Genomic DNA, 26,768 nt, shown 5'->3' on the forward strand with positions numbered 1-26,768 from the left:
CGCGGGGAGGAGACGGGGGCGTGGCAGCGCTGTCATTGGTGCGGGCCGCGGAAGGGGCGGGACGGCCCCCGCCAGGGACAGCCGGGATTGGCCCGTGGTTGTGAGGGAGGCGGAGTGCCGATTGGCCCGCGGCGAGGAAGGGGGCGGGGCGACGGCGGCCCCGGGAGCGCGGCCAGGGGCAGAGGGGCGGGGGCGCGCGGGGCCGCGCTGCGGGGCCAGGTGCGGAGCGGCTGACGTCAGGCGCGCGGGAGCCGCGGGGCCGCGCGGGATGGAGGCGCTGCCAGGTGAGGCGCGGGGCCGCGCGGGGCCGGGCCGGGCCGGGCCGGGCCGGGGCCGCCCTGCGGGGCAGCGCGGGGCCGCCGCGGTCTCGGCGCCGTGGCTCTCATCCCGCCGAGCGGCCGCCGTGCCGGTCCGCCGGCGCTGTAGCGGGGCGGCAGGTGCGAGGCTGTGTTGGGACGGGCGAGGAGCGGAGGCGGAGGCTGCTCCTCGCGGCCGGCCGGCCCGCTCTCAGCACGGGTCAGGGTCCTGCCCGGTTGCCCGCGGGGGCCGGCCGCTCGCCCGCGCCGCGGCAGTGCCGCTGTGCGCGCGGCCCTGCGCTTCCCGCGGGGATCGGTCCCCCCCGGGCCGCTGCTGCTGGTGCTTGCTGGCCGCCTCTGTAACATTCCTCCTGTCCTGGGGGACTTGACAGACCTGTTACATGGATTATGTCCGTTTGCTTTTCCCTCGCACTGTTTCCTGCTCTGCTTTTTTCATTTCCGTCACTTCTCCTGGATACCGGCGCAGTTTCGGGTGACTACGGCACTGTTCGTTTCCTGATGAGCCTTGCGGGGCACCGTTAAACAGCTGTAGTACCGCAGCTCACAGTAACTCCTGCCTGACGTTCGGAACCTCCCGAGTAAAGCTCTGTAGGACCGTTGTGGACGAATATCTGTTGCTTTTAGTCACCTGTGGTTTGGTCATTAGTGGTTAAATTCCCTTAAATAGGATGCACGGTCTGTATGGGCGTTTGCATCTTGTGCTCGTGGCTCAGAAGAGGTGAAGGGGCTGCTTTGCGGGCTGCAGAGTGGCAGCAGTCCCAGACGTTCAGCTGACTTCCAGGCCTTGTGCTGCTGGGAGAGGAGCATCGGCTGCCTGCCCATGGAGGCATGGGCACACGTGGCTTTGCTGTTTATCTCCAGGTCTCTTTGGTAGTGACAGCCTTTTCCAAGTCTCTCCTAACCTTTACTCTGTCGTGCAGACTGAGGTCAGGCACCGCTGTCAGTGCTCCAGAGAGCAGGAGGGCACACATGTTCTCCCCGGTGTCACATGGGAGTGAATCGTGTCTGACCCTACAGCCTGGATGCCTCCATGGGTACTGCCCATCTGCTGGCAAGGGTCAGGCTTTCGTGTGGTGGAGGAACAAGTGTTTTCTCTGTGGTAATTGTTTGTGTAAAACAAAGGAGATCTTCATCTTGGTTGTTTTTAACCCTTGTCATTGACCTGCTTGGCACATAGAAGGCTGATGGCTTCTGGTGTGTGTAACTTCAAGGAACTTGACCTTGATATCAACTTGCCTGAGCAACTACCGAGTTTTAACGCTCTTTGGAAGTCTGTGGTTAGTGGGTTTCCTTCTCAAAGTGCTCTTCTTTTCTTATGCAATCTTACTGCAAGTAAAACGTTTAGTAGCAGGAAGAAACAGGTTTGAGATCTGCCCAACCGCACGATATGTTCCTTGCACCATCCTGTGCTTTTCCAGATCCTTGACTCTTTCTTTAATGTGCTTACACATAACTGTTTGGATTTTGGATAGCATTTTTCTGTGTGCTAAATGCTCTTTGCACAAGATTTTGCACCATCTTTCTTTGCTTGCATGCATCCAAATAACTAGCTCTCTCTGAGGTGTTATGGCAGGTCTAGCAGAAACTATTATAATAACTATTGTAAGTATTTTCTGAAAGGGCAATAGGCCAGTAGCATCAGCTGCTCTTCTTGAGTCTTGTGTTGGCTGTACAGTCTCTGCAGGAGTATTCATTCAAGTGTGTAATTCCTTCCTGGTAGTCATGTTGTTCTCTACTGAATAAAGTTTGCCTTTCCTTTCTTTCAGTTCTGGGAAGTCCATTTAATTATACAAATGAGCACAAAACGTTATGTGCTGAGTCAGTGGCTTGGGGGAAATGGCAGCAAGGCTTCCTGGCCTAGCATGGTTCTCTGGGAATTGTTACACTGGACCAGTCTGCCTTCCTGCTGTCTCTGCTCTGAAGACTAGCATAGCTGTAACTGAACTGGTTTCTGTGAAAAGTGGTGTTCCTGTCTTCTGCAGAATGTGAAGGAGCAGGTGGTGATGTTATGTCTCGAGAGGAGAAAAAAAAAAGCTACCTATAAGAGATGTGAGAGTTCCATTTGGGAACTCCCCTCCGGGGTTACAGACTGCCTGGGATTGGCTTAACTCTCCATCTGTCAAGGCTTTCCTGTCAGGTATCTAAAGTTTGTTGTTTCTCAGAGGTGCAGCAATCCTGATTTTCTGTGATGGAAAGTGTTTGCTGTACGTGACTTTACTGTGGCCTGCAGGTGAAGAGGTGTGGAGGTGCCTGGGATGTGGGGACAGCATCGCTGCCGGGCAGCGCCTCTACAAGACCGTTAATGAAGCCTGGCACATCTCCTGCTTCCGGTAGGTAAAACGGGACCCCCTTAAACTCTCCTGTTGTTAACTGACTCAAAACCTGGTGGGTAAGTACCAATATTAACAGGGAGGTCTTGTCATCTCTGTGCCTGGCCTGCTCTGGGGCCTCTTGCAGAGCAATCAGATGCTCTTGTTTGTGGCCTTACTTCAGCACTGGCAGCAGCACTTTGGCATTGGCTTTCAGTCCCAGTGGCAGTGTGGCGCTGCCTGGCCAAGTGTTTGGTCCCAGTGGCAGTGTGGCGCTGCCTGGCCAAGTGTTTGGTCCCAGTGGCAGTGTGGCACTGCCTGGCCAAGTGTTTGGTCCCAGTGGCAGTGTGGCGCTGCCTGGCCAATGTTCCCCTGCTGACGCAAATGCATACGGGCACACAGATAATGTACAAATGAAAGCTCTGATTGAAATGAAAGCTGAACTGTGGGCTTCATGTTTGTTTTCAGTTGCATTCCAAAGTAGTGCCCAGGCAATTTGGATAGCCTGTTGCTTTCTCCATATGTGGCAGGTACAAAGCAGATTATCAGGGTGTTGGGGAAAGCTGCTGATACAGGGGAGGGAGTTCTCACCTTTTGCTTTCTCTCCTTTTCAGTTAAAGCATACAAACTTAGGAATCTGTCAGTAATGTTGCTGTAAGCAAGGACAAAAAGCGATCTCTCATGCTTTTCCTCCTAGTAGTAGGAGCAATGCCTCTCATCAGTGTTTCATGAATACTTGTTCTGGTTTTCCTGTTCAGAGTCACATTTCTGAAGGGGGTTATATTTCTGAAAGGCATTGGGTACCTGGAGCTTCTACCAGCTTCTGTGTTGACTTGGCTCTGGAGAGGCTAATGAGTTGGAGACTGTCAAAGCAATAGGGGAAAGGGAAGCCTTTCCCAAAATGTGCCTTTGGAGGAATGTTTGCTGTGCCAAGATAAGCATCTACTGTCCTGATTTAAAGAAAAAAAAAATACCAACAAAATGCTTCAGCTTTGTGGGAGTGAGGATTATGTATTACAAAACCCCACATATCATGCTGCCGCAGCAGTGCTGGGTCTGTTGACTTGGAAAATGCTGTTAGTTACAATGACATGTTGGTAATCACAATGACAGCTTTACATCACTACAAAGCCCAGTCTTTCAGGTTTCTGTTGGTTTGAGTATTCATGTTTAGCTATGTTGAGTCTGCTTGTCTTAATCCTGTTTTTCTCTTCCTAAAGAACTTGTATCCTGTGGTTGAGGTTCCCTAGATTCTGTTGGTAGCCAGACCCAAAGGTGTCTGTGCTAGTAGTAAGTCTGTCTTTCTTGCTTTTGAACATATTTCTCTTGTGGGTCTTGATTTGCAGATGTCTTGGTGCTTCTTGCTATCAGGGCTGCTGAGGTAGCTCAGCCCTTAGGACACTTAGAAGAAAATTTGGTGTTGTAGTTTTTATGGTGTAATGAAAGTTTGGTGGGATTTGTTATTCTTTATTTGGTTTTGCATGAGAAGAGCATCAGCACTTGCTCATTTGGCTCCTAGCACCCAGCTAAGCTGCCATGCTGAATGGGAACCTCCAGTAAAGGAAACTGGCCCTTCCCTTTTCCCTGGTTCCAGGGTAAGACTGTACATGAAAACACATGTCCACTTTGCACACTGTTATCTTTTTCTTCTGTTATCCCTAAACCATGCTGAGCAGCAGTCTTGTGCTTGATATCCCAAAGCCAAACTTTAAAGAGCCTCTAAGGGCAGGAGCCTTTGGCAGCTGGTAGCCATGAGTTCCGGCAGCTCTTGCAGAGTGTTTTTTACAGTCTTCCTGTGGATTAGCTGACTCCCATGCCTGGCACATAATTTCTCTAATGCTGCTTGGCACTGCTCCAGGCTTGTTAGCTCTGTTTATTCTTGGTCAGGCTAGGCTGCTGATCATGCTTGGCACTGGCAGTAGCTGACGTACATGTGTGTCTCTGAGGATTTCAGGTTTTTGTCACTTCCCTCCTTCCTCAAACTCCATGGACAGGAGCTTTGTCTACGAAACCTGTATTTTCTCTGCTGTGGCTGGAGGGACAAGCAAATCCCTACTGGATGTTTTAAACTGATCTTTGGCCAGCTGGTCCTTAGGCATGGATCCGATGGGTTGGATCTGGCTGAGGAAGTTTCTTAGATGTTTCTGTCACAACGTCTGTTGTGAATTAACTCTGAATGTACTTTTGTGCCTCTGAGTTCTGTTGAGACAGCACACACTCTCAAAGGTCACTGCTTTTTGCTAATACACAGTTCCACTGGATTAGGAACTTATATTGCACAAATAAACACCAAGAAAGGGAAAGAGAAATATCAAGGGATCTTTTTTCCTGGGTCTGGATCACTAAGGGTATTATTGAAAGCGCTTTTTTTGACCTAGAACACACTGTTCTTGCTGCTTGCAATACAACTTTTTTTCCGTGTTGCAAAACAGAAGATACTGCCTGGAATTATGCCTTTGAATAAAGTGTTGATACCTGGTATTTCAATGCCTATTGTTGGTGTTTTGTGTTCTTTGTTTGGTTTGGGATTTTTTTTCCCCACAGATAAAGACAAATGAAATGAAAGACAATCCCCTCTCTCTGTAGGGATATTGCATATTTGAATTGGAGTAGGGTGGGATGAGAAGACCCAGGTGCAGCTGCATGGTTTAGTCTTAAGGACACAGTATTTGCTAAAAAATTCAGTTTTGATTATTTAAAATCCATAAATTCAGAACAAGCCCTTTGAATGTATCCAGGTGGTGAATGCTTTTGGATCTATATGAAGAAAATTATTGGAAGTGGTGGTAGGAATTCCTACTGTAGCAGGGTGCTTAAGAACTTTTTAGGAAGGAAGACAGCTGAGGTTCAGTTCCTTCCTAACCATTAAATAACAGAGGATGTATATTACTGTGGTCTATAAAATAAATCTAATTTAAGTAGCCAAGCAACACGGGCTTACTGCAGAAATCTCAAACAAAAGCCAAACCCACTGTATCAGAGAAAACTATTCATGGTATATCTTCAACATAAGTTACTGAAGCTGATGGATGGCTGATGACCTGCAGTTACAGATTTTAAAATATGCTAACTCATTTATACCAAAACCAGTTAATTAAAAGCTGAGAAGTTTGAACAGTACCAAAGCTCATTTTCCTTGTTCCAGGAGAGGAAAGGAAAGCAGAAAAATTTTGTATGAAACCAAAGTTTTTCATAATTAGGTCTGAAGCACTGGAGATGGTGATGACCAGAAACCATTAATTCACTTTGGACAAACATTTCCTTTTTGCTTAATAGACAGATTTTGTATGGGTGTGCAATGCAGCTGCACCTCAGGGCAAATTCTCATGGCTTTCTATGCTATTATTTGTTAAATATATTATTGAATATTTTCATGGTAACTTAATACTGTGACAACTGTATAACTAAAACGTGAGCTTTTGCTATCTGGTTACATATATGTGAAATATTTTTCTATTGATCAGGATTTGCATTATTACATTTAACTAATTATAGGCAGCAAGTTGACTTTCCAGTAGAAGATACTGGCTAAAACTAAATACAGTCCTGGAATAGTTAAGAAACTTTTCTCTTTTGAAAAAATCAAATAAAATGTATTTAAATTGCACCAAAAAATGATGCTTTATTACCCAGAGTTAATCAGTTCATCCATCAGATTGTTTAGGCTCCAGGTGCTTGCACTCTTTTTGAATGTGCTACTCCATTTCCATTTCTGTGAGCCCTTCCTGAAGCCAGAAACCACAGGGAGTGTTGTAACCAGAAGGCTGCTGTCCCTAAATGAATACTCTGAAGAAGTGGAACAGTTTTGGCAGAGTGCAGAACTCCTGGCTCTGTCTGCTACTGGTATTCTGAAGTGAACTTCAGAAATTCTCCTTCTGAGTGTTCTCAGCAGTGGAACGAGATTAAAAGTAGATTCTTACCTTGCTGCTAGCCTGTTGTGCTCTCTGCAGCATGAGGATTGCCCATGGCCAGAAACCAGAGCTAGGGCAGCTCCATGCACCCAGGGATGCCCAGGCTCCAGGCTGCTGCACAGAAAGAGGACCACTGTTCATTTTCTAGCTCTAGTGATTTGATTGTCTTACAAAAGCACAATGTTTCTGTACTGAGCAGCATATTTTGTGTGCTGGGGAAATATTTTTTTGCTCAGCAAAACTTAGTGAATCACATTCATTCTCTTTACTTGAGGGCAGGGGAAGGCAAGTCAGGCAATGTTGTGTTATGAATGTATACAGTTAGACCTCTTTTGGCAGTTGCAGGATAAGCTAAATTAAGGGTATTTTCTAAAGCTGATTTCTGTTGTTCTTGGGATATCTACTAAATTTCAACTTACATTTCAAGCAAGCAATTTCTGTGGCTTTGGAATGGCCAAGAAACTGGTCACTTAACAATCTCCCCTCAGTGTAGGTTTTTGGTGTCTCAGACTATGGCTACTAGCACTTAATTATCCCTCCTGTTAGAAGCTTCTGTCTATTTTCTTTAAAAGTCTCCGGTGTTGCAATTTAAATCAATTTCTTCCCGTCATGTTCACAATGAAAAAAGCAGCTTTCCCCCTCTCTGTTGTTCAAGTATTCCTCTTGGAAAGCAGCACTCATGTCTTCCATCAGTCCCTCCTAGACTGAAGCAGCCCTGGGCCTTGCTTTTTCTCATAGACTGTATTTTATAGACTTTGGATCTTGTCTGTTGGTTCAAGCTGTTTGGCACAGGCCTTCATTTTCCAAAAGCTGCTTCCTTCTCACAGACAACAGGACAAATAGATCTGCAGCGACAGGATACGAAGCTCAAACATACAGAGGTTGACAAAGATGTAAGCAAAGGTGTGCATCGAGATGAATTTGAAATGTGAGGGTGTTTGATGCTTTGGACCTTTAGCTTTTTAGCTGTGAACACAGTCAGTTTTGCACACACAGCAAGTTAATTTGAGAGTAGGGGAAAGATCAGTAGTGAGAAAAGGCAGTTGAATTACAGCAGCAGGAAGACAGGAATCTCTTCCCCGTCTCCTCTAGCTTCTGGCAGTTACAGAAAGCTAATGATAGTGCCTCAGAGGTGAGAGAGCATCTCCACTAATCCTGCGGACTCCTAGGAATGTCTCATGATGTCTCCATCGGCATTGAAATTCACCAGCTCACTGTCAGATTTAGGGAGAAATAGTTGCTAAGTGCCTGTTTGCAGAGAGTTTAAAAACCCAAAGAACAATGAAGCACTTTGCAGGTGGAAGCCCCACATTCCTTGGGGGAATCTATCAGCTACAGGACATCATGACTACCCTTTATTGTTAAGGAGGAGTTGGGCATTCCAGTCCAAACTGTTTTTTTAGTTGACTTGTCCTTTAGGGCATTGTTATCAAAGCATTATTATATCAAGGTAATTAGAATTACTCACAGGGCCCAGTATGTGGTAGACATTCCACAGGAGTGAGACAGGATCCTTCCCTGAGGACTTTAAAGGTCTGTACAGACAAAAGAAGCAAGTTACAGGGTGAAGATGCAGTGGTGTAAGGACCAGTTTTATTGCCATTTGTGCTGCCTTTGCAGATCAGAAGTCACTGCTTCTGAAACCACGCATCATAGGTTGAATTTCTTTGGTTTGCCTCTCAGCCTACAGGAGGCCTGCAGCCATTAGGCGAGTATGGTGGATAGGAATTCTGTCTCCATCTTAATGTCGTGCTTAGGGATGTTAGGTACAGAAAAAACATCACTCTGTCGGTCTGAGGTTCTGCTGCTGCTCAGAAGTAAGATGCAGTGATGGTGACAAGCTTCACTTCATGTCTCATTTTAGTTTACTCGAGAGCTGCATGTAAGACCTTTCACTCCGAGGCAGGGAGGTGTGTATCCAAACGGTGTTAGTTTCCCAGGAGCTGGCTGTCTGTCAACAGCAGCAAAAGCACCATGTTCCCTGTAAGGGCCTTGGAAATACAATGAGGTGTTGGGATTGTACTGAAGTGTTTGGAATGACTCCAAGCTGCTCCCATGCTGAAACAAAGAGTTGCTGCACTCTTCAGGCATCAAGCAGATGCTTTTTCCCTAGCTTCTACCAGTCCCACACATACCAAAGTGCCTGTCTGTGCCAGGGTGTATCTTGGGGCTGTAGATGTGCTGAGCAATACATCTGCCTGTAGACTGCTGTTGGACAGCACAGACTGGGTGGTGAAGAGGGTGTCCAGCTGTGGAGAGGTGTTACCTCACTTGAGTATCACAGCAGCTATTTGATGCATTTCTGTGGGAATAAAACTAACAGCTGTGACTCAGTTTGCAATCAATTTCAATTGGCAACGTTTTGAGCTTGTTTAGTTTGTTTTTAGTTGCTAGTTATATTTTTCAGGCTCTGACTGTCAAAAATACAGTACAATTCTAAGGTGTGGTAAGGACAGCAGCTCCCTGGGATGGCTACATGTGTGTAGTGGACATGCTGTCAGCCTTTGGAAGAGAGAAGTTGCTGGTATATGACTTCAGCTGGTGAAAGAGAAATTTGCTTTGGTGCATTTTGGCCCTCAGAGATGGTATCAGTGAAATTGCATAGAAAAGGCCTCCCCACACACACCTGTTTATCAGCAGTTTTGAAGTAAGGTCATTCTGGCAGGAATTCAGATCTAGAATGTATGAACAAGTTAACACCTTTTCCAGAGCCCTTTTATCAGTGTTCTCAAATAGGTCACAGAGACCATACAAAAGGCAAGAAGTAACGAGAGAATTCAGTGTAGGAAAAAGTAACTTACTGGCTGCTGCTGGGGCTTGCTGCAAAAGTAAAATCATTTTGATAAGATGTTTCCTGTTTAAATAGACATTTGACTATGTGTCCTTTGGCTTTAAGGAAGTCTCAAACAAAATCCCTTCCCAGTTCCTTGGCTGTCTGGGTGGTTTTTATTACTTTGAAGTTAGGCTTTATCTGCTGGCTTGGTTCACAGACTAGCTGGCAGCTTATCACATCTGTGGATCAAATCTTCAAAGGTTTTGGCTGAAGAGTTGGGATTTATGAGGTCACGTGCAATCCCCCTTGGAGGGGGTTCAGCCCATGGCAGCAGAATTGTGGGGAAAAGCTTTTGTCTGTAGGTGATAGTGGGCAGGGGAGGGGCTGTGACGCGCTGGGGTCTGGCTGTGCTGGGGGGTGGTGCCAGGGAAGCCTTCGGCTGTCAGCACTGGCCCTTTTTCTGCATGAAACATATAGAGAGTGTGGGAGACCAGAGCACATTCCTAGACACAGACTCACCGTGTTGCTGCTTCCAGTAGAGCTGTGTGAAATGTCAGAAGGAATTAGACTCGTGCTGGAATTGACAGCCACGTCGGGCTCTGCCACATGAGGCTTCACTGCACTTCCACAGCCAGGCTTGGAAACTGCACTGAAGGAGTGAAAATGGGAATTATTTTCTTTTTCTTAGAGGTATCTGTTTATTAAAAGTTTGGAGACATTTAAAAAGCAACCCAAGAGGCTGCTTGGCTTTCTGTTTGCTTCTACAGCAAGCAGCAGCTGTCAAATTTGCAGCCAAGACATCCTCGTCCCTTGAACATCATGCCAGCTGAGACCAGCATCTCCAGTAACAGCACATTTCAGTACTCTTCCCTCTGGAGCACAACATGATTCTCGGGCTGTGTTCAGGCATGCCAGGCTTTGCTGACTGTACAAAAATAGGAGGACTCGGTGCAGCAGCGTGTGCTTGTTGCATTTCTGAGTGCCTGGCAAACAGCTTTAGCTGATGAGGCCACTAGAGATCACACTTGGCTTCAGAGCAAAATGGCAAGACTACATGGGCTGCAATCTGTGCTGATTTAAACCTCTCAGCTTCTGTTCAGGAGATGAAGATTAGATTAAATGATTGCAATGATCTCTGTTGAAACTGCCGTGGAAAGTAAGATATTTTTCCTTGGATGAAGCGCACCATGAATCATCTCCTGCAGGAGGCTGAACAGATTGTAGGTGTGGTGAAAGCAGTGAACCTCACTCACTGAGAGACTTGGGAAGGAATGCAGTAAAGGTTAATTTCGTGTGTTTGGAGCTGTGGCTGGGCGCCTTTGTCACACTCTGCCTTCCTTGACTTCTCTGTTGGAATGTGCCGCCGCGGCTGCTGCAAAGAGCAGTTTCATGCTCTTACTTTGGCAAAAGCAGCTGTCTCAGAACTCACTGAAGCAGCCTCTCTGGGATACACGCTCCACCCCTGTGCAGAAGTGGGGCTTATCCCGCCTCCATAGCCACACGCTGCCCTGCAAAGGCTCCTCCTCCCCTCCCACCCTTGGGTGGAACCACAGAAGGGAAAACTTGACAATAGTTAGCAGGCAGCAGAGCTCACAGGAGGCAGTGCAGAAGCATGTCCAAGTAGCACAGGCAGCAGTTACTCTGTCCTTCCCAAGGGTGCTGCTGCTGCCGAGTGCAGGAGGAGATGGTTATAGCCATGGGAGCCAGGACAACGCTGGAAAGGAACGAACAGCTGAGAGACCTGGCGTTCCCTGGGCAGCTACAAAGAGAGGTGAAGTACCTGAATCAGCGCCGGGTTAAATGAGCACTGGCTGTTGCCATGTTGGCAGAACAGAGCTGTTCAGAGGCAGTTGGACGAGTTTGTGGCTGAGCCGGTTTATCCAGTGCTGAAGATGGGAAGTTACTTGTCTGCCCCAGCTTACTTCGCTCCCAAGGATCCCTTTCGGTAAGTGGCGCAGGAGCAGCACTGGACCTTCCCAGCGCCCTTTCCCCCTGCAGTGCTCTCGCAGCAGCTGGCGTGAGAGGTGCAGGGCTTGTGTGCAGGGAGCACACAGCTCAGACTGGGATCCTGTCTCGCTTTGAGGTGATGAGGAGGATTCTTCTCAGCAGCTCTTGGCAGCTGTGTGGTGCAGGGGAAGGTGCCTGCACAGCCCAGGCAAGCAGGCTCCTTTTCAGGGCAACACTACGTGCCACTTTACCTCGTGCCCTTGTGCTGTGCTCCACTGCCAGAGGGATGAGATTACTATGGCTGCTGCTGCCCTGTGCTTTCCAAAGCTGCTTGTGCTTGGGCATAGCACAGGAGGAGGTGAGGTGCCGCTGTTGGAGTTCAGGAAGGTGACGTAATCTGCAGTGAGGCAGGGCATAATCTTGAGAAAGGATATCAGGTACTTTGCAGGTAGCCAGGGATGAGCAGCACACTTTCTTTACAGGGAAAGGATTCTTCTCCTGTGATATTTTGGTTTATATGAATAATCATTCTTGGTCTAATTGAACAGATGAGGCTTGAGAAAGGTGATAGCTACAGAAGGCAGCTTTGATTGTGTTACATCTCCACAGTGAGAACTGCTAGTGGGGCTGAACACAGCCAGGGTGGTTGGTGACTGAGGTTGATGTGCTGATAAGGTGAATGGATGGGGAAGGGCACAGTTTGCAGTTTCATTGTCTCCCTCCTATCCCCTCTACTTGGATTTGCTCATTACTGATCCTGTTTCTGCAAACACTTTGTACTGATTTGGGGTAAGAAGCCTTTTGTTAAAACAGCCCATGTTAGGAGTAAATACTTCTGTGAAGTTGCTGAGGCTCTTCAGGCAACTTTCTGAAAGAGCGTCTGCTTTCATTAGGAGGAAGGTGAGCAGACATTCAGGATTCCTTATATGTTTGGGGCATCACACTGAGCCATAGATCTTCTAAGTGTGTGGAAATGTTTTGCATAGTCAGGGCTTAAACACTCTGTCTTCTGGTATTTAGCCTGTTTGCTAGCATCTGTTCTTCCTTCTCTAGTGACTGATGCAGCCAGTGTACACACTTCTGCTATGTTTGGGTGAGAAGCCTTTGGCTTGGCCACGGGCCGGGGTTGTGTTGTATTCTGCAGCTCTCTGTGTGCCCGTCCTGTCCCCTGCTCTGCTGAAGAATTGGAGCCACAGCTCTTTCAGGCCTGTCCAGCGTTAACTGATCCAGCCTGACAGTGTGTGAGGGGTGCATTTTATTAATGAGCCCTTCTCAAAGTGATCAGTCTCTTCAGTGCCAGGGAAGTCTTTGCTTCCATGAGGGTATTGGCTTTCATTTATATGTAAAAGAGATGCCACATCAATTGAATCTCCCATCTCACTGAAAACCAGGAGGTTACCTGTTGCGACCTGATCCTTCTACCACCCCCGACAAAACCCAGTAGCCATCATGCAGCTATGTGTGAACTCCTTCAGTGTGTGCTGTTACAGAGCACTAGGGCTCAACAGACACCCTGCTGCCTGGGCTTCCTGGAGCTGGCTGTGGGGGGCAGGTTAATCAATTTTTGATAGCTGAGGCTGCGAAGCAAAGAATCAATGTGTATAATCAGAGCAGGGCTCAGCAGCCCTGAAAGTGCTGGCTGGGCAGCAAGGGAAACACGTCCAGCAGGGCTGTCACCACTCCTCCAAGAGACTCAATTACCACACTGCTACTCTGTAATAACAATAGCAAATCATTGAGGAGAGGATGAGTGGTTTCTAATCTATAAAAGACAGGAGCAAAAAGCCTCCCTTTCTCTTGGTTTTGGTGACAGGGAAGATTAGCTTGCTTAATACCTGTAGAAGTGATTGTATTCCTATCTCAGCTGACATGAAAGTGGCAGTGCTGCAGTGCCGCACACTCCACTGAGGAGGGAAAGGGAAGGAGTGGTCACTCATGGCAGAATGTTATCATGGAAGATACTAATCTCCAGTCAGAGTCACATGGAGCTGCCATGGGCTGCCTTTATCGTTTGGGTAAAGGCACTGAAACAGGTCTTGAAACTCATCAGTGTGCTGTCAGCCAGTTCTGAGAACACCTGAGAAAGCCACAGCCTTTTCTACATGACGGGCTGCAGGGCAGGGAACAGAAGGTGCTTCCTGGCAGCATGGGCCATAGCCACGTCCTCAGGTGAATGCAGTAGCCAGTGAGGCCTCTCTGGGGCTGGTTGCTTTGTTCCTGTTGCCTCATGGTCCTGGGTGGGGTTCTGAGCCTTAAGGTGCAAACTTGTCCTGCCCAGATTTGTTTAATTGCATAGCAAGGAACTGACTGCTTGCTGGCTCCACCTCCTCACCTTCATTTTGCTATGGGTGTGTTGCAAATTAGATACCAGTGCTTATTTCCAGATGGAAGCCAAGTAGTCAAAGTGCTGTAAGGTTGGAATCAAACCATGAAGCAGAGGAATGGTAAAGGGAAGACACCTGTTACACAACCCTCTGGAGCCTACCCAAACAGAATTGCAGTTGTGTTGCTCCTGCAGAAATGTCATGTTTTCTTAGGGAAAAGAGAGAGTGGTTGGAGGTGTAATTGAAGAGGGGTGAGGAAGGGAAGGTGTTGTGCTTAAAACTAAGTGAATAAATAACCCACCTGCTTGGAGAGAACTCAGACAGAAAGCCAGGTCTTGAAGTCCTGGTGAAGCAGTCTCCAGGATTGCTGTCTGCATCCCCAGTGCAGGTCTGGTCACAGCTCCCCGCTGGAAGATGTAATCGCTCCCGGAGCACACACTGGTATAGGCACGCACGCAGGATGAGTCTGAGGGATCCAATTTGCCCATGCTGAGCCAGATGTTCCTGCCACAAGGTGATAGAAATCTTTGCTGTTAGTCTCCACTTGCTCTTTTCTCCCTCCCACTCACCCACTTGATCATTCAGCGTGGGCATTTACTGCAAATGAGAGCCAAAGGCAAGAGGTTGAAGGCAAAATGCATTGCAATGCCCTCTAGGTCTCCTGCATACCATGAGCAGGGTGTAACCAGGACAGTGCCCCAGGGCTGAGGCTGCAGTGGTGCAGGTACCATCCATAGCTGTGCTGAGTTACTGCTCCCTCTGCCTTTGACAAAATTGGCAGGGCCCATTGCAAGTGCTGGAGGTCTCTCCCACCGCTGAGGAAGGAGGGGTCAGGATTTGGAGCTGCTCAGCTGGGAGAACAAACACTATAAAAGCCAAATACATTAGAAGGAGCAATTTTCCCAAGGGTAGGGTACGGCACTAAATACCTCATGAGGTGTGCTTTCCCCTAAAACCACAGGCTGCTTACAAGCAGCTTCACCTTGTTGCCTTGCAGCCTCTTGAGATGGAGCAAATAACTCTGTCCATGTTGGAGCACAACCAGCTTCGCATATCATCGCACTCCTTAGGAGCTGGTGGAGTTCACAAGGAATGTCTTTGGCACAAACAAGCTTTCAGGAAGCTTGTGAAAAGTGAAGTCAACAGTAGCTCTGAGACCAAGGAGCACTGAGTACACCTCCCTTGCTGCTAGCTGGGGCTGCAGAGGGGCTGCTCTGCAGGAGGGACACACCACCCAACCCCCCCTGCAGTGGCCTGAGACAGTTGTCAGGGTAAGGGGCAGAAGAAACCCTTCCCCCTGTGGGAAAGCACCACATTGATGATGACATTGAGCTGTTTCTTTGAATCAGTTATTGGTGACTAACCTGCCTTGGTTTCTGTACTCACAAATCCCCAACAACAGACTCATTTTCCTTTTTAAGCCTGAGAACGTGCTGCCCAGGGCTAATGGAATAATCTTCAGTGATGCAACTGCTGCCTTATCTCTCCATTCAGTCACACCTCCATGCTGCAGAGGTTAAACTCCCTTGCCCAGTGGATCCTGCTGAGGCAGGATTATTTTATGTTCAGGAAGCCTGAACATCTGAATGCTGCTTGTGATTTGGTAAAATGATGCCTGCTATAGAACTGCTGCATCTTTTCCCTTGGAGTTTTGTTGTTTGCTTTTTTGGTGAGGGGCTGAATGTGTAGATAGAGAAGTAATGATTACTTGTTGAAATGACACTGGTATGTGAAGGATTTTGAGATTCCCTTCATGAAAGCAGAGAAATCATTTTGTTTGAGGTTTGGTTGGTTGGTTGGTTGTGGGTTTTTTTCTTCATGTGCTGTCATCAGCAGAGGGAAAGGGAGAGCAATTGGTGGGGAGGTGTACAGGACTTTCATCACAGTCAATTGGTGGATGCAGTGAGTATGTGGAGCTCAAAGGAAGAACTGCTTTGAAAACTCTCCCTGAAATAGATATTGCTGCAGTTGACCTTTTGGGAGAGATCTACTTACAGAAGAGGAGAAAGGCTTTCCCGAAAGTTGGTGCAGAAGTGGCCTTGAGTTGCACAGAGAGGTGGATCCTACCTCTCTGTCCCCTTCCTGAGCTGGCTGAGGAGTCAAGGTGCTCTAGCACAGGATGTTCAGATGCTGTAGAAGCACTAAGCAGTGTAGCAGAGCTCTCTGTGTGCTGGGCAGCTCTGCAGCTAGGAGCTTGCATCCAGGAGAGGGAGAAAGCAGGGGAACAAAATGTATAAACCTACTGATGTGTTTTAATAAACAGATGGTATTTGTTTTGAACTTTGGAAGCATGTCTCTATTTGTATTGGTTGCTACTGCCTCTCCTTGCAGACCTTCAGTTTGGTGCTTTTCCAGTTGAAAAAGCATTGGGAAATGGAATAGATAGTGTATTTGTAACTAGAAGAGCTGGTGGAGAGCTGCCGCTGAATAACTGTTTTCTCCATGCAGGACAGGACCTTTATCATTGATTTATGACTTGTTGCCAACTGGAACTTTGTTCCTTTCCCTCCTTCAAGGTGCTCTGAATGTCAGGACCCTCTCACTAACTGGTACTATGAGAAAGATGGGAAGTTGTACTGTCACAAAGACTACTGGGGGAAGTTTGGGGAATCCTGCCATGGCTGCTCTCTGCTGATGACTGGACCTGTGATGGTAAGGACTCGGAAGGACTGCTGCTTGGAGGCAGGATGTGCCTGCCTCCAGCTCCTTGAGCTTGCTTGGCAGTTGCCCTAGCTATTCAGATGACCAAATAAACTGAAGGTATTAGTCTCCTCACCACTCTAATCTCTAATCAGAGATGAGAAATGAGCCTTGTGTGTGCATCTTCTAGATAAAGATTGATTTTGAATGGGGGTAGCTCTTAAAGGAGGGACTTGTGAGGATCTGAAGCATACGAACAAAGCAAATAAGGTGCTGACATTGCACAGGCGTGACAAGCAGAGCAGTGGTTAAGGGGTCTCTGTTCAATGTCTGTAGCACAGTGCCTCAGTGTCTCTGTGGGGTGATTTTCCACTGCACTGTGGAGTCAGGCCTCTCAGCTCAGGGTAAGCAGCAGGTTCTGGCTTTGGGGAAGGTCGCCATCCAAGTCCAGCTGGACGGTGGCCAGAGTGGTTTTCTGGCTGATACTGTCTACTAGTGTTAGCCATAATTGCTTTGAAGCATTCATATCTGCCTGCACAATATGGGGCTCAGCTAAATATTCCCCTCCTTGCCACAGCCTTGCAAATGTTTAACCTTTAAAACTGTCAGGAATGAAACATAACCATTATTTTTCTAGGGCATAAATAAAAGCAGCATGGTACTGAGCAATGTGATTGCTGCCTCAAAGGGAAGTACTGAGAAAAGTGCAGATGATTTCTCGTTGCCTGCAGAAGCCTTTGCAAAATACTGTCAATAAGGGAAGTTCTCATAAGAAAATAGAAAAAACAGATCAATGAATAGAAATATTCTTTAAAGGTATTTTGTTGTCTCAGTCTCAGCTTGCTTTTTTTGTCTGTCAGCTGGCTGGTGAAGTATCTGAATTTGTGCATTGCCTGACTGCCAAAAAAAAAAGCCCTTCCAGCTTTATTAATTCAGGCGTAACGTTAGTTATCTTGCCAAGAGCAACCCAACAGGAAGGTTTAATATCTTGTTTACTAGTCTGCAGCAGACTATCAACTATTTTTGATAGCTGAGCAGCTGCCAAATATAGCAGAGGTTCCTGTGACACAAGCTTTGCTTTGCATGTTGACATCTTTGTTTCAGAGAAGTCTTGCAAACCAGGTGCCAAGGATGGGCTTCAGGAAGGGCAGAGTGGGCCCACACAGCTGCAGCAGAAACTGCCACTTGGTGATCTGAGTGAATGTGTGAATTGGACAGGAAAGCAGTAGCTCTATCTGCTGATGGATTTTGGCCCCACTAAGCAACTCCCTTTTCTGTCTGTAGGTGGCTGGCGAATACAAGTATCACCCTGAGTGCTTTGCTTGTATGAGCTGCAAAGTGATCATTGAAGATGGGGACACTTACGCACTGGTGCAACATTCCACTCTCTACTGGTAAGAGGGAGCTGGGGCTTTGCCAGTTGCTCCTGCTGTGTGTGTAAGCTGCGCTTGGCTGGCTCAGTGTGTTCAGCCAAATGCTACACCGAGGACTGCCAGGAAGCTGTCTTTTGAACGAGAGAGGAATGGTGTAAGCACTAAGAACTATAGTTTACGGTCAGTGGGAGAACTCAGAAGTGTGAGTTTGGCAGGGAGGGATAGGACACTGCCATAATGACTTTCTTTGCTTTTTGTTAGTGGAAAATGCCATAACCAGATTGTGCTGACACCGATGGTAGAAAAGCACTCCACAGAGTCTCTGCGTGAGCAGCTGCCCTACACGCTGACCCTCATCTCCATGCCCGCAGCCACCGACGGCAAGAGGGGCTTCTCCGTGTCTGTCGAGGGTGGCTGCTCCAGCTATGCCACTGGTGTCCAGGTGAAAGAGTGAGTATGGCCACGGTGTGTGCAAGGGACCTGTCTGAGCAGAGGGAGCTGGTGAAACTTGTGCAGCACTGCTGTCCTGCCAGCTGCTTTAAGTGCTGAGGGATCCATCCCAGCACCACAGGGACACGTGTTGGCTAATAGCCGTTTGAGTTTGGTCTCCTTTTCCTTCTTGTGATGACCTTAATTGATAACTTTGTTTCTGAGTGCTGTCTCCTTCACTGAATGGAAAACATTTGGTGAATTTCAGTGGACTGGCAATTTTTGCCATTGGGTAAATAAAGAGCTCTCCCCAAACCAGCTCAGACCTCAGCACTTGGTCTAACAGTAGCTCCCTGTGTTGGTAGATCAGCAGTGTTTTATTTCACAATACCAATGTGAAGGGAAGCATCAGAAATTAGCTGTTTTTATCTAATTTTGGCTAAACCAATTTCCCACACGCACTGTAATTCCCATGTTTAGAGTTAACAGGATGCACATCAGCCCCGACGTCCGAAACGCCATCCACCCCGCAGACCGTATCCTGGAGATTAATGGAGCTCCCATTCGTACCTTACAGGTGGAGGAGGTGGGTAGAGTTCTGTTCTGAAGCCTCCTTCTCATCTGCCTTCCTACAGCTTTCCTGTTTCTCAGCACCTTCACCCACCCCACAGACAGTGTCTGTACACCCAGAGTGTTCATCCCAGCGGTAGGAATAAATGTGGAGAGAAGCCTGGCCACCCCTTCCACTGAAGAGGAAAATGTAACAGGTGGAAGTGCAATCAGGATGCAATTCTGGTTTTGTGGCATTCAGACATAAAGGGACATCTCTGGGATAAATCTCCACATAGCTTTGGCAGAGCTGCTCTTTGCAGCACTGTGCAGGGAGGAACTGGGCAGGTTTTGAACACTTGTCAGAAAAAGAAGAAAAACCAAAAGTGTTTCACAGAATCACAGAACAGTAGGTTAGAAGGGACCTCAAGGATCACCTGCTCCAGCCTTTCTTGGCAAAAGCACAGTCTAGACAAGATGGCCCAGCAGCCTGTCTGGGTGTCCAGTGTTGGGGAATCCACCACTTCCCAGGGGAGATTATTCCAACGGCCGATTGTTCTCATTGGGGAAAAGTCCAATCTGAATCTCCCCAGGAGTAACTTGTACCCATTACACCTCCTCTTTTCTATGTGAGTCCTTGTAAAAAAAGGAGTCTCCATCTTCTTCGTAGCTGCCCTTTACATACTGGAAACACATTGATAAGGTCTCCCTGAGCCTTCTTTTCTCAAGGCTGAACAAAGCCAGTTCTCTCAGCCTTTCCTTATATGGCAGGCAGGCTTCCCAGTCCTTGGATCATCTTTGTGGCCCTTCTCTAGACTCTCTCCAGCCTGTTCACATCTTTTTTGTATATGTTGCTTCTAGCTGACCAGAAAAAAAGAGGATTTGCATAAAGAACCTCTGTGTTGCCAGTGTGATTTGTCTGGTAGACAGCTGTGATGTGCGCAGCTAAACCACAGCTATGGAGTGACCTCACTGAGCTCTGCGCCGATTCCTGAGGGGCGTTCTGCTGCTGTGTCTCCTCCATCTCCTGTGTTCCTGCTGTCTGCTGCCATCCTCTCCTGTGGTTGGCTTTCAGGTGGAGGAACTGATTCGCAAGACGAGCCAGACGCTGCAGCTGCTGATCGAGCACGACCCCGTGTCGCAGCGCCTGGACCGGCTGCGCCTGGACTCCCGCCTGCCCACCCACATAAAGCCGCCCCTCTCCCCACGCTCTCTCTCCCCGCTGGACATCAAGGAGAACCTGGAAGGAACGCTCCGGCGCCGCTCCCTCAGGTAGGGCCCTGGCAGTGCCACCCCTGCCCGAGCTGCCTCTCACCAGGAACCTGACTCATCACTCATGGGAGGAGCCGCTGGTGCAGTAGATTCTGCTGTTGGCAAGTGCTCTCCCCCGTTCCCTTTCAGGATGACAGGCATTCCTGAACAAAAGTAAGGAGCTCTACTTGTAATAGGAAAAGTACTAAGTTTGAGGGTTAGGAAAAGGCCAGATTTTTGCCAGCATTAAATGGCCAGGGAAGAACATGTCCTTAAAGCAAACATGTCTGAGACCTGGGACTCTCATCCTCCTAGACTGGAGTGCTCCCTTGCTCACTGAGTCATTTACCAGTATTTTAGTCTTTGTTTAGAAATGGTGAGTGCTGCATCTTCACAGCTCACTCCTCCTGTCCACAGTGTTGCACCTCTGCCTGACAGCACAGGAGACACAGTGTTGATCAGCAGCTCTGAGTAGGAAGCTGCTCTAGGTTTGCAAAGAGCTTCCACGGTGCTGGGAGAGCATCAGGCTTTGGAGATGTGAGGAGCAATGGAACACATCTAGAAACTGGTGCCTTAGGAGCTAATGATGTGTTGAGCCAAGAGTTTCCTAGCAGCTTCCCTCATCTTCCCGACTCCTTTGTTTTCTAGGCGAAGTAACAGCATTTCCAAGTCTCCTGGCCCCAGTTCTCCAAAGGAGCCGCTCCTGCTGAGCCGTGACATCAGCCGTTCCGAATCCCTACGCTCCTCTTCCAGCTGCTCCCAGCAAATCTTCCGGCCCTGTGACCTGATTCATGGCGAAGTACTAGGGAAAGGATTTTTTGGACAAGCAATCAAGGTGAGGGAGGTCCCCAAACACTCACCATTTACTTTGACTACAGCACTGTCTGCCTGGTCTCAGGATCTGCCATGGCAGCCGTTGCCTCCATAGCCTGGTTTGCTCAGTGAGATCCATTCCTTGGTTTCATTTCCTGTCCACGAGTGTCTCTGGCTGCAGGTCCCCCTCCATGGTGCTTGTGTCACAGCAACCAGCTGGGTGAGGTGGGGAGAATGGGGAACAAGCTACACTTTCTCTTATGAGCATCTTAAGTAGAGGGGCATTCAGCTCCCCAGTACAGCATTTCTCACCCACCCTTAGCGTGGCATGTTTGGGGGTTGCCAGGCTGATGTAGTGACCATCTCTGCACCCCCAGCAGAGCCTAAATCAGTCAGTGAGGTGGTAGTGGTCAGGTCCTGCATGACTCTCACAATTAAATTTTCCATTAATAGCAGTTCTCTTGTATTTAAGCTCTCTGGTCTTGACTGGGGGTACTTCAGCAGCTCCTGTCCTGGCATCCCTGACAGCCTCAGGGGCAGCTTCCTCTGACTTACTATGGTGCTGTGAACCCTTCAGCACTCAGACTGCTATTCACTCTGTTATGGGACTTCTTTCCTTACACCTGTGTGAACTTCAGGTGTCCCCCCACCATATCCATCTCATGCTTCCATGGGAGATGGTGAGCCAGTACTACAAACCCAATGTTTCTGATCCATACTAATGGGTATATTTCTCTTCTCCTCTGCTCATAGACAAATAACAGGCACAGGTAAGCAGCACCTTTCCTCTGTTGTATGCTTCTGTCATCTGCAGCCCCACAGTTAATGGCACTAAGGAGTTTCTTTTCTGCTCGAACTCCCCATCGCCATCCTGTTCTGGTGCATGCTCTGGGAGTTAAAATTGCCCCCTCAGAGTTTCATGATAACACTTGTTACAGTTTTGCTGGTATGTCAGCTTAAGAATTTCACTTAGCCTTGTCTTTGTCTCTTCACTTTCCTTTGAGTATTAGATGTCCCTGGCTGTCTTGTTCTTGGCTGAAATGTGTGGTGCTCCCTGGCTCGCTACTTGTTTATGGATGCTCGGTTTCAAATGGGAGCAACAACATTGTACTCTTGCTTCTGTGGTATTATTCCATGCATTTGTATTCCACCTATATCAGCCTTGCTATGCCCCATGGTTCCAGACAGAGCTAGTGTGCCACAGTGTTTGCAAGAGCTCATGAGCTTCCTAAATACTGTTACCGGGTGTTGTGTTCTGGATTGCAGCTCAGGAGGTTTGCTGAAATGCTTTCTATTTTAAAGCATATGAGGGGGGAAAAAAGTGACTGGTTTTGATGCAACAAGTACTGTATCTGGTGAGAATAGTTCCCTTCTGTTCCTACAGACAAGGTGTTTGTTCAGTTACCTGGATGTTGTAGGGAGACTGAGCTGTCCAAGTTAAGCCAATGCAAGGGGAGAGGACTTCCAGGAAAACCTGCTCATCAGATTTTGGACCCTTTCTACTCACTCATACACCCCATGCAAGCAAAGCAGAGCTGGTTAAAAGAAACCTCTAGAACACAGCAAAACACCAGGAACTGGTTGGGTACAGGCAAACAGCTTGTGAGGAACTGGAAATGCTTGCTTTCCATTTTGAGAGCCAGGAAATGTATTACCTGCTGTTGAGGGTGGATTTCTGTGTGTTTGCCACCCCTCTGGGACATTCTTTGCAGGTAGCATGGTAAAATAACCACTTCCTGCCTTAACTGAACAGCCTGTACATCCCAGTCCTCCTGGCACATCAGTTTGATAAGCTCATCAGAAACCATCAGGCTTCAGAGTCCCCATAAAACCAAAGCAGTGTACTTTTGGGCTGTTTGATTTCTGATACGAGTGAACATCGATTCCTTTGCTGCTGTAGAATGTAGCTCTTGGGGTCTGTGTGCAAACTGTGAGCATACACTGTAAGGGAGCCTGAGGCACACACCAGTATGGGACTGATGCCTTCAGCAGCTCTGGCAGCCTGTGTGCGTGCTCAGCCCTGCACTACGTACAACAGAGACTTCAGTTCTGGCTCATGGGCCGCTGTTGGTCTCTTGGTATGATCCTCTGTCAGCTTCAGGCAGTTTCTGTTTCACAGACAGAATCTTTGCCGAATTCTGAAAGGAGAAATTTGATGCAGTTTTCTGCAGATCCCTGTGCTCTGAATTTTCTCCCATGTGTATTTGTCTCTGGATGGAGGGGAACATCACCCTCCCTTTCAGAAGAGCTGCAGGAGCATTGGAGCTCTGTGTTCTCAAACCTTGCCTGTAGTTGTGGTTTCTGTTTCCACCAGGTGACTCACAAAGCAACAGGAAAGGTGATGGTGATGAAGGAGCTGATTCGCTGTGACGAGGAAACACAGAAGACTTTCTTGACAGAGGTAGGAGCAAGATTTCAAAGAACTTCTGAGCCAGTGGTGCGGTGGAACACTCCACTCTTCTCCAGAGAGAGTGATCATGCCAGCAACCTGGCAGGAATCACAGCACTGAGGAGGAGAGGAAGACGCCACACAGGGAAAGGCTGACAGGAGCTGTTTGCTGCAGTGAAGTGTGACTCATACTGAGCAGCAGGCACGGCTTCAGCTCCCAGGTCATTAATTTTTCAATGATAAAAAGCAACCTGAGTCTGAGGCAAATGGAGCTGTGCAATACATAAAGCATTTATCCCTCGAGCTTTGGGCATAAATACAAATGATGAGGGCCAATATCTGTAGGATATTTAAGGCTTCTGCTGTATTTAAGCTGAACTGTTTTCTTGGTGGCTTCCTACCATGTTTTTCAAAGTCAGGTTTAGCTTAAAGGCAGCCTGCAATGTCTGGCACTGCTATTTCAGCCCTAACACATGCAGTACAGACTAGATAACTGCCCTGGAGAGCTCCTGTCACTTAAAAGTTAGTGAAACTCAAGAGTGCTCTCCTTAAAGACTAAGATCTCAGGTTATAAGCATAGTGAGAAGAGGCAAAAGACAACTGCCTGTCCTAAGTTTGGGGTTTGAGTGTACTCTGTGATTGCTGGAGGAAACCTCCAGCACTGGAGACTTTTCACAGTGGAGCAGATCTGTCAGGACTTGCTCCATTCTCTTCTTTGAGGTGGGCTGTGATTCTGTGATGTCTCTGCTTCCCAGGTGAAAGTGATGCGCAGCCTGGACCACCCCAATGTGCTGAAGTTCATTGGTGTCCTATACAAGGACAAAAAACTGAATCTCCTCACTGAGTACATCGAGGGAGGCACCCTGAAGGATTTCCTCCGCAATGCGGTGAGTGGGAGGCTTGGGAGAGCTCTGCTCCCTGAGGCTGACAGCCTGGCCTTGGGTGTACAGCCTTACGGGGCTGGCTGCTAGTCTGCTGCTTTGGAGCTGCGTGGAAAAGCTGCTGCTTCACTGTGGGTGGCCTGAGGCAGGAAGTGCTGTATTCCTGGGGCTGTGTCCTCTTTCTCTGACTGCCCTAAGAGTCCCTGTTGCAGAGGAATTGCTGTCACCAGCTGGTTGGTAAGATAGTCCCTGACCACAGCGGACTTGTCTTTCAGGACCCGTTTCCCTGGCAGCAGAAGGTCAGCTTTGCCAAAGGAATTGCCTCTGGAATGGTGAGTCAGGCTGTCCCTGCATCACAGAGCAAACCTCAGGGTCAGGGTTAGGTGGTGTGTGAGGGGTTGTGGATGCTGCCTGACCGCTGGCATCTGGCTGTTGAGGTCTGTAAATGTGAAAGGACACATTCACCTGGGAACCCCTAACACCAAGTTTTCTCCCTCTGTTCCAGGCTTACTTGCACTCCATGTGCATCATTCACAGAGACCTGAACTCACACAATTGCCTAATCAAGTTGGTGAGCTACACCTCTGTTCCCCACAGCATGCTGCTCCCCTCCTGGTCATCCTCCTCCCTTGGTTTTTGCTACATGGTGTTCCCTCTTTTGACAGGGTGGAAATGATTTCAGAGAGGCTTTTAGTGCCCTAAACAAGGGAGCTTCACCTTTACATAAGATTTTCCAGACTGATCTGGCTTTCTTTATCCCTTTCTCTTACTCCCTTTCCTGTGGTAACATCTTCTATTAACAGTCACGTTACAAGAGTTAGCACAGCTCTGTTCCTTATCTCATCTTTTATCCACTTGATGACTTTATTGTCACTCAGGATTCAGATAAGTGTGTGATGTGTGCAGATGTGTGTGTTCTCTCTTTCTGAAACGCTAGGTCACGAGATTTTTGTGTGGCTTCATTCCTCCAAGCCTTGCCCTTGTTCACTTGTCTGGAATATGAGACTAGCGTGTGGGCTTCAAACAATCTGGGGTGAAAGTGTCAGTTAATTTCTGGCCAGGTAGAATAGTAAGGTCTGAAAGGAAGGGTCCAGGCTTGCCCTGGCAAGTATAGCCGAATTGATGAGATTAGTGTTAGTGACCACACAGGAAATAAGACAACAAAGAGAGGGAATGATGAGTTGGGATCATGAACTGGGTGTCTTACCCCTGTCTGGGCAGCTTGCTACGCTCCTCTGCAGGAAACCTCGAGAGTTGTCCTTACAGCATAGCTGAGAATGAACAGGAATTGCAGCCTCTCTGCTCCTGGAATCAGTGGCCTGTCCTAAATCCCTTGTGTAGGACAAGACGGTGGTGGTGGCTGACTTTGGGCTGTCTCGGCTGATTGTGGAGGAGCGGAAGAAGCCTGCGCTGGAGAAGGCGTCTGCCAAGAAACGGACCCTGCGCAAGAGCGACAGGAAGAAGCGCTACACAGTGGTGGGCAACCCGTACTGGATGGCCCCAGAGATGCTCAATGGTGAGATGTGGTGCCAGGGGCAGGTGAGGAGACAGCCCATGGCAAGGTACAGGGATGACAGGATTACTGAAAGCTTCTGGGTCCTGTAACAATCAAACCTATTAGAGCCCGTGGTTTTAACCCTGCAGCTGTGCAAGCTTATTTATACACACAGGTACCCAGCTGCACTTCACCTGGTAAGCCCTTGTACCAGCACAGGAAATGTTTCTGGCCTGACAGCAGAATTCTTCAGAAGGGCAACTCACCTAAAGTTGCCATGGTCCAGATGAGAGAGAAGGCAGAAGGGGCCTGAACTAAGACTGAACTAGAGATCGATTTCTATTACAGCCTCAGGCTTTGGAACTGCCCCTCGGGACAGGCAATCATTAACCTCCCAGATGAGGATTACGTGTGCTGATATGTAGATACAGGGAGAAACTGTCTGCTGCCAGGTTTGCTGAAGTCTGAGGACTGGGGTGGGAGTTGCCCAAGTGCAGGGAAATCAGTTTTTTGGCATGCAGCCCTCAGCTGCATTAAGGGTGAACTATGTTTCTTAGGGGGAGAATTGCCCTGGCAGAAGCAAAAGGGGAATACAAGGGATGTGATTTCCTCCTTATGAGCAGGTCTGTGACCAGGCTGGGCTGTCTGGCCACTGTATCCTCAGTGTCCAACCTAGTCCAGTGGGAAAGGGAGGACTGGGCTCCACTCCCCTGTCTCACCTAGTGTCCCTGATGCTTTCTTGTTCTGTTTCCTTCTCTTAAGGCCTACAGGCCCTACTGGAGTCTGAGGCTGCTTCTCAGAGCCTGGCTGAGACCTGGCATTTGTCAGGAGAACAGCAAGAGTGTAGTCTGACATCACCTCTGAATTAAAGGCTGTTTACCAGATACTGGCTTGGGAGGGGCCTGTCTGTCTGCAGAGAACAGCGTGCTGGAGCCAGTCTGCTTTCCCAGATTGGAAGTGTGCTAGTGTGTAATTTATTATCTCTGCAGTCACTGCAGCAGGGCCTGTGCACTTGCTGGCTGCTGGGGAAGCTGCACACTGACTTGCTGCACTGTAGAAGTGTAGCAGAGCAGCTGTTGATGGGAATAGACAGAAGCTTTCCATAGTTACCCTTGGCATTTACTCAGACCTCTGATACACAAAAGCTTCCCCGTGCTGTCCTGTAATTCCCCAGTAGAAGAAAGAAAGGGGGTTGAAATATGTGGTGGCAGTGTAAGAAGGTGCAGTTGGTATATGTATCTTGGGGCAACTGACCCTGCTCAGGTTTAAGCCTTGCTTTGTCTCCTGTTTTGGGGCCCTCCAGGGTATGGGCTTAGTTAAGCTTTGGACTGGCAGTTCCTGGAATAGTTGGATGGAGAACTGTCTCT

General features: G+C 48.2%; 1 protein-coding gene across 3 annotated transcripts in view; it reads left to right on the top strand.

Annotated features, from left to right (window-relative positions):
• Window positions 1-207: 207 nt before the first annotated feature.
• Window positions 208-26,768, top strand: part of LIMK2 (LIM domain kinase 2) — a 30,972-nt gene continuing 4,411 nt past the window's right edge. Inside the window, exons 1-13 of one of the 3 annotated variants that reach the window (XM_062009612.1) lie at window positions 208-284; window positions 2,548-2,647; window positions 16,098-16,233; window positions 17,506-17,615; window positions 17,856-18,044; window positions 18,504-18,609; window positions 19,648-19,844; window positions 20,472-20,658; window positions 22,951-23,037; window positions 23,781-23,912; window positions 24,182-24,238; window positions 24,412-24,477; window positions 25,248-25,422. In XM_062009612.1, coding sequence (XP_061865596.1) covers window positions 269-284; window positions 2,548-2,647; window positions 16,098-16,233; window positions 17,506-17,615; window positions 17,856-18,044; window positions 18,504-18,609; window positions 19,648-19,844; window positions 20,472-20,658; window positions 22,951-23,037; window positions 23,781-23,912; window positions 24,182-24,238; window positions 24,412-24,477; window positions 25,248-25,422 — 1,558 coding nt within the window. In that variant the 5' untranslated portion in view covers window positions 208-268. Of the gene's footprint in view, window positions 285-2,547; window positions 2,648-10,899; window positions 11,256-16,097; window positions 16,234-16,838; window positions 17,038-17,505; window positions 17,616-17,855; window positions 18,045-18,503; window positions 18,610-19,647; window positions 19,845-20,471; window positions 20,659-22,950; window positions 23,038-23,780; window positions 23,913-24,181; window positions 24,239-24,411; window positions 24,478-25,247; window positions 25,423-26,768 lie in introns of those variants that run through there. The other 2 variants (XM_010203526.2, XM_062009613.1) reach the window with 2 other exon arrangements.

This window comes from Colius striatus, chromosome 17 (genome assembly GCF_028858725.1).
Source record: "Colius striatus isolate bColStr4 chromosome 17, bColStr4.1.hap1, whole genome shotgun sequence".
Classification (NCBI taxonomy): Eukaryota; Metazoa; Chordata; class Aves; order Coliiformes; family Coliidae; genus Colius; species Colius striatus.